General features: G+C 47.2%; 1 protein-coding gene across 1 annotated transcript; it reads left to right on the top strand.

The window, feature by feature from the left end:
* The first annotated feature begins 1,755 nt into the window (after positions 1-1,755).
* Positions 1,756-8,377, top strand: EIF1B (eukaryotic translation initiation factor 1B). The gene is made up of 4 exons (XM_080975322.1): positions 1,756-2,053; positions 5,999-6,162; positions 7,063-7,164; positions 8,004-8,377. Exons 1-4 carry the CDS (start codon positions 2,023-2,025, stop codon positions 8,046-8,048), a joined length of 342 nt encoding a protein of 113 aa, XP_080831448.1. The 5' UTR covers positions 1,756-2,022; the 3' UTR covers positions 8,049-8,377.

Below are 8,377 nucleotides of genomic sequence, written 5' to 3'. Positions count from 1 at the left end.
TTTGCAAAGCTAAGCAGGGTCTGGCATGGTTTCAAATGCGTTGAGATTCCTGCATTGCAGGGGGTTGGACGAGATGACCCCCCCCCCATGGTACCTTCCAACTCTATGTTATTTTATTTTATGAACTGAGATCGGCAGGCGCAAGTTATATGGACTGAGCGTGTTTTCCAGGCTCGGGATTCCTAGTTAGGCAGTGCAGCTTCAGGAGGTTTAGACCTACAGTATTCCTGTTCTTTCCACAAGTTCGCTGGCCACCTACTATGAGCCACACACAAACAATCTCCAGTGAGAATGCCCAGGACAAAGTAATCTTTGGCAATGCCTAGGACCCTTTTCAGGGGACACGGGTGGTGCTGTGGTCTAAACCACAGAGCCTAGGACTTGCTGATCAGAAGGTCGGCGGTTCAAATCCCAGCGACGGGGTGAGCTCCTGTTGCTCGGTCCCTGCTCCTGCCAACCTAGCAGTTCAAAAGCACGTCAAAGTGCAAGTTGATAAATAGGTACTGCTTCAGCGGGAAGGTAAATGGCGTTTCCGTGTGCTGCTCTGGTTCGCCAGAAGCGGCTTAATCATGCTGGCCAAATGACCTGGAAGCTGTCTGCGGACAAACGCCGGCTCCCTCAGCCTATAGAGCAAGATGAGCGCTACAACCCCAGAGTCGTCCACGACTGGACCTAAGGGTCAGGTGTACCTTTACCTTTAGGACCCTGTGTACCATGCACTACGAAGTATCCCTGACTCTGTCAGGAGTAATGAGAGGCTTATGCAATCCATTGTCCTGAGGGATCAGGATGGAATAAGCACAAAGTAATGTGATGCTATTGCGAGGGATGTGCCTGGCCTATAATGTTTGCAAAACAAGGATTTGCTCACTGCCTTGTGCGCATCTTTCTGCCCATTAGTTTCCAGGCCCCATCGCAAGTGCCGGTTTTGACCGATAAAGCCTTAACCTGCACAATACCTCAAGGCCTCTCCCTATATGAACCCACCTGGATCCTACGATCCCTTCTTCGTGCGCCTCCTCCATGAGAGGTCCAGAGGGTGCTGACACGGGAAAAGGCCTTTTCTGCAGTGGCCCCTGTGTATGGAATGCTTTCCCCAGGGAGGTTCGCCTGGTGCCTTCACTATGTATTTTTAGGCTGCAGGTGAAAACATTCCTCTTCATCCAGGCCTTGGGCTGATTAACATCTTATACCCCTTTTTAATGTGTTTGGGGGAGTGGGAGTGGGAAAATTGTGTTGTTTTTGTTTTTATGATGTATTTTGTGTTTCCATCTTGTGAACTGCCTCTGAGATCTACAGATGGAGGGCAGTATGATGATGATGATGATGATGATGATGATGATGATAATAATAATAATAATAATAATTTATTAATTAAGATTAATATAAATAATTTATCATTAATGAAAATATATTTTACAATGTGTATAATTTATATATCATATAATATAATTTATATATAATATGTAACATATAACACATCAATTTATAATCATCCGCAACACGCGTTTGCACACGTCCTGACGTGACATTCGACGGCAAGCACACACAAAAAAAGGCGGTTGGGAGGAGGCGGAGAGCGCCAGAACAAAAACAAAACCCTTTTCCCCCATGCTCGCCGGGAGTTGTAGTCCCTCCTGCGAGCTCCCTCGCGCTCTCCTTTGGCGGAGAGGACTCCGTTTCCCGGCATTCCGCGCGGGGCGGGGGGCCGAATCCCACTGCAATCACGTGCCCCGCGCTTGGGCGAAGGAGAGGCTCCGGGCGAGCGGGCGGCCATTTTGTGAGCGAACGTCGCCGTTAGATCAGCTGCTGCTGCTGCTGCCGCTTCTCCTCTGTCCCGCCGCGTCCGCTCTGCCTGCCTTCCTCGCCGCCCGGGCCTCGCCGGCTGCTTGCCTCCCTCCCTCCCTCTCTTCTCTCTCTCTTTCTCGGCCCCCGCTTCCTCTCGCTGCTGAACCTGAGGGAGCCCCGGGCCAACGCAGCCGCGGCCTTTTCCCCCCGAGCAGCGCCCAGCCACAGAATCGCATGTCCACTATCCAGAACCTCCAATCCTTCGGTAAGAAGCTAGCGCAGGATCGGACGGGGACTGGCGCAAAGGCCCGGCAGCGAAGACGCCCCACCTCCGCCCCGGGCTCCCTCGGTCTTTGGTGGAGGGAAATGGGGCTCGGGGATGCCCTTCCCAGGTGTCCGTTATCCTGGCAGCAGCAAACGGGGTGCGCATAAGGAGGGGGTCCTCTCTTGCCTCCGCCCCCCCTTGCCATCTTCTCCCCCCCCCCCCATGGCAAAGCCTTTGTATCCCTTTGCGCAGCACCCAGGAGGTTGAGATAAATGGGTGCATGGATGGAGCGCGCAAGATTTTTTTTGGGGGGGGGGGGTCCCAGCAGAGACACCTCTTTCCCTGCGCTGCGCCCAGTCCATTTTGTTAAGCTGCAAGGGTTTGCTGCTGTTGGCACGGGTCTTGGTATCTTCCTGCCCCTGGTCTGACAAAGGGAAGGTGAGCTGTGCCAGCCTTTGCCCCCTCTGCGCTTGCCCCCACACCCTTCACCCTCTCTCCTTTCACGCAGAGTTGATTCCTTGCTATGGGGCCGGGACACTTCTGCTTGACCCCTGCTATCTAAAAATGTTGGGTGTTTAGTGGCTTAAAAGTGCCTTCCAGGAGGCCGTGTGTTTTGTGGATGGGAGGCCCAGAGTTCTTCCCACCAGATGTCAAAGAGGAAAACAACCACCGGACTTTTAGAAGACATCTGAAGGCAGCATTGTTTAGGAAAGCTTTTAATGTTTGATGGACTCTTGTATTTTAATATTTTGTTGGAAGCTGCCCAGAGTGGCTGGGTGTAAATAATAAAATATTTGTATTATTATTATTCATTATGGTATCTCTTTAACAGGCTTCTACTGTGTTCTGCTAGTTGGTGGCTGTTTTGCAAACTGGGACTTTCAGTGTAGCTTGTGGGTTTCCCCAAACTTGGGTCACCAGCTGTTTTTGGACTACAGTTCCCATCATCCCCGACCATCAGACCTGCTAGCTAGGGATGATGGGAGTTGTAGTCCAGTAACAGCTGGAGACTCGGCTTTTGGAAACACTGGGCTAGGTTAAACCACTTTATTAACCTTGGTCCATATTGTATAGTCCGCTGTTAAGACTTTGTTTGCTGATGTCTTCAGCAGTAAACTCCTGCTCCCGTAACTGATATCTTTGTGACAAATCAGTTACACCCTCTATATAGTGCAACACCCTCTATATAGCTAGCTAGCCTAGTGCACAAGACCTTACCCACTCACTCACCCGATCCAGCTATTTCCATTTGTTATTACTGTGTTGACCAAATTTGGTTTGTAGCCTACTGTAGACCCTTCCACATTAGTATTGCCAGTTGTTGACATAAAGCTGTACTAACAGCGTATTTCAGAATTGGGATAAAATGCAACCTCCTGGCCAGCAAGGGTGGGGTTAGTGGAGTAGAAGCAAGTCTTGCATCCTCAGCTCTTCTGCTTGCCCTGCCAGGGTTGAAGCTGGGGCAGGGAACCCTTGTTGGTAATGGGAAGAGGCCCAAACTCGGTCTGTTGCTGTCACATGATGGCAGAAGGGCCAACTCTGGATCCAGTGGATTCTGTACCAGCAAGCTCTTCTCTTGTTTCTTTTTCTTTTAGGGAGGTGTGTGTTCTGCTAGCTATCAACAGCAGGAATGTAACACCAGTGGTAGCTTCCACCGACTTGACTTGCTGTTTGAGTGACACATTAGGGTGCCCCTTGCTACTGGGACTTCCTCACCTGCAGCAGGGTTTCGTTGCCAGCAGAAGGACTGGGCAGAGGGACCCCTTTGCCTCAAGGAACCCCCTGCCCCCCTCCCCAGCATTGCGGTTCAGGAATTTGGCTTGCTCTACCCACTTGACATCTTGCAAGCTGTCTGGGCAGCTGAGATCACCAGCCCTGCAGTTCATTCCTGCAGTTCTCAGTGCTATAGTAACTGAGAAACCTTCCTTCTCCTTTCATTTGCTAACTTAATACTTGTATTTTGGGGGGGCGGGCGGGGGGAGAGCTGCCTCGTCGCATGTTCTTTCTTGAGGGATCAATGACTTTGTGCCTATTTGACATTATTCTCCTGAGGAGCATTCAGTCAAGTGATTCCCCCCCCTCTCCAGTCTAGGCTTAGGGGATGTGGAACCTGTCGTGTCCCCCCCCCCCCCCCGATGTTGATGGATTACAGCGCCCATCATCCCAGGTCATGCTGGACAAGCTAATGAGAGATGGGAGTCCAGCAACATCTCCCCCCACCCCCTGGCCTAGGCAAAGCTTTTGTACCTCAGTCTCTCCATTTTCTCCTACCAGTCTTGAGGTGAATTTCTCCTCTATCCAGGGAATTTATCAGGGAATTGTATTTTGTGATATTTCTCTTTCTATGCAAAGAGCCTTCATTTTATCATCTTTGCCGTAGCCATCAGTTCTAAAATTGCACTCCTTGATTTGTATTGAACACAGATACATCCACCTTGCCACGAATAAACTCCCTGATCTGTTGAAAACAGCTTTTTGAAGACGTTTTCATTCGTAGAGGTTTATGCCTGAATTGGATAGGACTTTAGAATTTGTCAATTGGTAAAGGAGGGAAAGGTGGAAAATTGATAATGGTTTTTCAGTGCGGCTCCACTTGGACTTTCAGTTGGGGAATGACAAATAGCTATGAAGGAGTGCAGATTTTGTAGGCTTGGTCTCTGCAGCTAAGGGAGCAGTGGAAGATTCTTTAAGCTAAAATTGTGCCGTATTCTCCCATAATCCACTTTCTGCTTCACAGAACACAGCACCATTTTAAGGAGTTCACGGAGGTAGTCAACCTTTGTCTAAGCTCCGACTGCAGGGAGGGAGGTCATATGACTCGTTGCTCCTCATTCAGAATAAAAACACGAAAGACAATAAGGTGCTCCAGCCCTTCCTACAGCCAGAAGTGTGTCACAGGCTTGTAGCCTCTCAGAACTAGCCTTTGACATATTGGACTTTGTGAACAAGTTGTTGTAACTTTTGCAGTGACGCAGAAGTAGCCTGATGGGAGTTGGAGCCAACGATGCTTATAGGGCCACAGTTTCCTCATTCATGCAATACGATTTGAATGCTAGGGCCATTTGGAATTCTCTGCCTTCCCTCATTGTACAGCTTGTACCCAGTGTTTATATTGGACTTGCCCTTGCCTCCCCTTGTTAACTTGCCAAAGCATTACCTCTAGGTTCATTGTGCAGCTGCAGGGGGGCTCCTATGTGTCAATGGGTAAGCCCAACAGGCCTCTCCAGTGCCTGGTGTGAACCGACAGTGTACCTTGGAAGTGGCCCCAGAATCTCCCCTCTACAATGCACAGGAGTTGCATGGCAGACTGCTGTGGAAGGAGTTCTTTGAAGGTAGATTGACCTTTTCCTCATCCGGGTAGCTGGTTGGCCTAGAAGCAGGGAACTGATCTTCCTCAGATTGAGCCTCAAACAAGGCATAGGTGGAAAAGAGCTTCTATTTTAGTAGCAGGCAAGCAGTGAAACATTGTTTGGAGGAATTGGTGGGTTTGGGAGCATTAGCGGACAAAGGCTAAAATAAAAACCTTGTCACTACCAGGGTGCCTAATGGAATATCAGACTACTTATGGTTGCTGGTATGTTTTTCTCCCCACAGTTAGTAGTCTGTCCTGAATACATTTGTGTTAGAGTATTCCTGGTTAGTGTTTGAGCAAGTTCTCAAGGTGAGATGAAGACTGGGTTAGTCTGTAGTAGAGAATGAGAAAAAGGGCCCAGGTGTGGGCCTTAGAGAGCAGACAACACCCACAGATATGCAGAAATTACCATATGTGACAATATATCACGATCATGTTTGTATTGACATGGTAAAGAATTGCTGCTGCCTGGATTAAGTAGTTTAGAATACTAAGAAGTATGTTTTATCTACCATTTGGAAAAGACATTCAAAATATGTAGGAACTTGAAGGTTTGCATCAGACTAACTCGTGTGGACTTTTCACCCCTCCAGACCCCTTTGCTGATGCAACTAAGGGTGACGACTTACTCCCGGCAGGGACTGAAGACTACATTCATATAAGGATCCAGCAACGAAACGGCAGAAAGACACTAACTACTGTTCAGGGAATTGCAGATGACTATGACAAAAAGAAGCTTGTGAAAGCCTTCAAAAAGGTAGCGCTGTTCTTCTCCTAGGTCCTGAAGTTTTTGTGCTTGAAAGAGAAATGCATGTAAATTAACAATTTCCAGTGGGGAAGTGAAAGATCAAATGCTGCGACAGGCGTGTTAAATGTTCTGGTTGAGACAGCTTTCCAGTATAAGACCATTTCAGATGTTGAATGCACTGACAGGGGCAGCCAGTCTTAACTGAAAAAAAATTAATGTTTGAGCAGTGTGCTGGTCAATTTAGTTGCAGTAACCAGCTTTCATGCTCTTTTCTACAATTGTCACTGTCTAGGAATGGATCCAGACCCTTTAAAATGACTTAAAAGCCACATAAGGAGATATATTGCTGCAAAAGGTAACCAGAAAGTTGTTCCGGGAACAAATAGCTCAGTACCGTGTTGCCTGTTTTTGACAATGCCAATTGTGTTGCGGAGGAGGAATTGATATTTTTGCATCGAGTTCTATTTTGAATATTTAGTTCTATATTTCTAGAACAGTAGTAAAAACAGTTGGGAGACAAGCCTGGAGCAAGGCGGAAAAACTCTGGGAGGTGATACGGGAAGATACCTGAGGTTGGGTGTGGAGTGGAGCAAAACATAGTGTACTCATCTAGTTTGTGGTGGTCAGGTTGTAAGGGGAAATGTGAAGTTGGGCCAGGACATTGATTTAACTCCTGCAGTTGATTTAGGCATTGCTGAGCTCTGCAATTCTAAGCTCCAAGCATCTAGGAACTTCAGCCAAAATCCATCACTAGAAAAGCATATATCTCATTTGCTAGCAAAACCTTTGGAGCATGTCTTCTGAAGGAAAAAAATAATAACCAAAATAATGGACTTTGGTTCTCTTCTGAAAGTGATTTAAACATAATTTGCAACTGGGTTTTTAAAAGCATTAAACCTTTCTTTGTAGAAATTTGCCTGTAATGGTACTGTGATTGAGCATCCTGAATACGGGGAAGTGATCCAGTTGCAAGGGGACCAGAGGAAGAACATTTGCCAATTCCTCCTAGAGGTCAGTCAGCTCAGGCTGCTTGCTCAAATGTTAAAATGCACTCGGAAGCCTATTTAAGCGAGACTCTTTTGACTCTGAACGTAACATAACATGGCAGGGTTGAGTGAGTCACTACCCCTAGCTGTGAGCCATATTGCTGCCTGGACTAAAAGGGGTGAGCTGAGTCATACTGGCGGCAAGGGGGGAGGAGTGCAACAGGCCTGACTTCGGCAGTCGGAGATGTATATTTGAGCAGCTGGATTTTATCACAAGAAATTAACTTAATTAATTGCATAAGGCACTGCTTGGCACTTATCTGAATGTAACCTAAAAGAATGGCTGCTGTAGATCCTCTTGTACCATAGGGGGCACTGGTCCAGGGAGCAGATGTGTTCTTCCAGGCTTCTCTCTTCAGCCCTCGGGACTCTCCCAAGGCCAAACTCACTCCCTGAGTCCACACTATGTACCAGGAGTTGCTCCACTCCCTCCTTGAGTGCTTTAGCCTGCCTGAAACAAGTCCTTGAACAGTAATAATTCTTCATTGGATAGAATGTGTGTGTCTGATTTCCCCCTACCCATGGCTCTCATGTAGCCAACTATAACAGAGGTAAGATTCACCTCCATTGGTCCACTCATTTTTGATTCTGGCTTGCAACCCATAGACAGTTGCACACCAGGATGGCACACCTCAGACCGAAAGGGTCTCTCCCCCCCCCCAATTATACATTGGTACAGTTTCATCTGTATGTTAACTCTTTCTCCATCTGCCTTGGGATTGACAAGTGTGTAACTTCATTTTTGTGTTGGACTTTCAGGTTCTAACTGCTGCGGGCTTACTGCCATCTCCTTCTCTTCTGCAGGTTGGCATTGTCAAGGAGGAGCAGCTGAAAGTTCATGGCTTCTAAAATGTGTGTGTTTACATGAAGAACTTCTGCAGGTTTTGTTCTTACCTAAGCTGGCTACTCTGTGAAAAATGATTCTTTGCAGTCGATGGACTTCCCATTCGAAATCTTATTTGCTTTTGCATGACTACAGAAAACATATGGAGTGTAGGCTAGAAACACATAAGAAAACTGCAGTAAGATGGTAACACGAGATCCTTGAGAATTTTAACACATTTCCAATGGAAATGTTCTACTGCTGATAGTTCAGTGTTTTACTTTTCACCTGATTTAAATGTTGTATTAAAACCATGTGTGTTGCAGCTTAAATAAAAACGTCTCTTATCTTAAAA

Source organism: Podarcis pityusensis, assembly GCF_964106645.2.
Source record: "Podarcis pityusensis genome assembly, chromosome: 12".
Lineage (NCBI taxonomy): Eukaryota > Metazoa > Chordata > Lepidosauria > Squamata > Lacertidae > Podarcis > Podarcis pityusensis.
The sequence above is the reverse complement of the archived record's forward strand: the minus strand, read 5'-3'. Positions and strand labels throughout refer to the sequence as shown.

Excerpts from the sequence above, each read along its gene's own strand:
- EIF1B (XM_080975322.1), top strand. The coding sequence starts at position 2,023 with ATGTCCACTATCCAGAACCTCCAATCCTTCG. Across the intron at positions 2,054-5,998 it reads CCAGAACCTCCAATCCTTCG|ACCCCTTTGCTGATGCAACT; the intron begins GTAAGAAGCTAG and ends TCACCCCTCCAG. Across the intron at positions 7,165-8,003 it reads TTTGCCAATTCCTCCTAGAG|GTTGGCATTGTCAAGGAGGA; the intron begins GTCAGTCAGCTC and ends TCTCTTCTGCAG.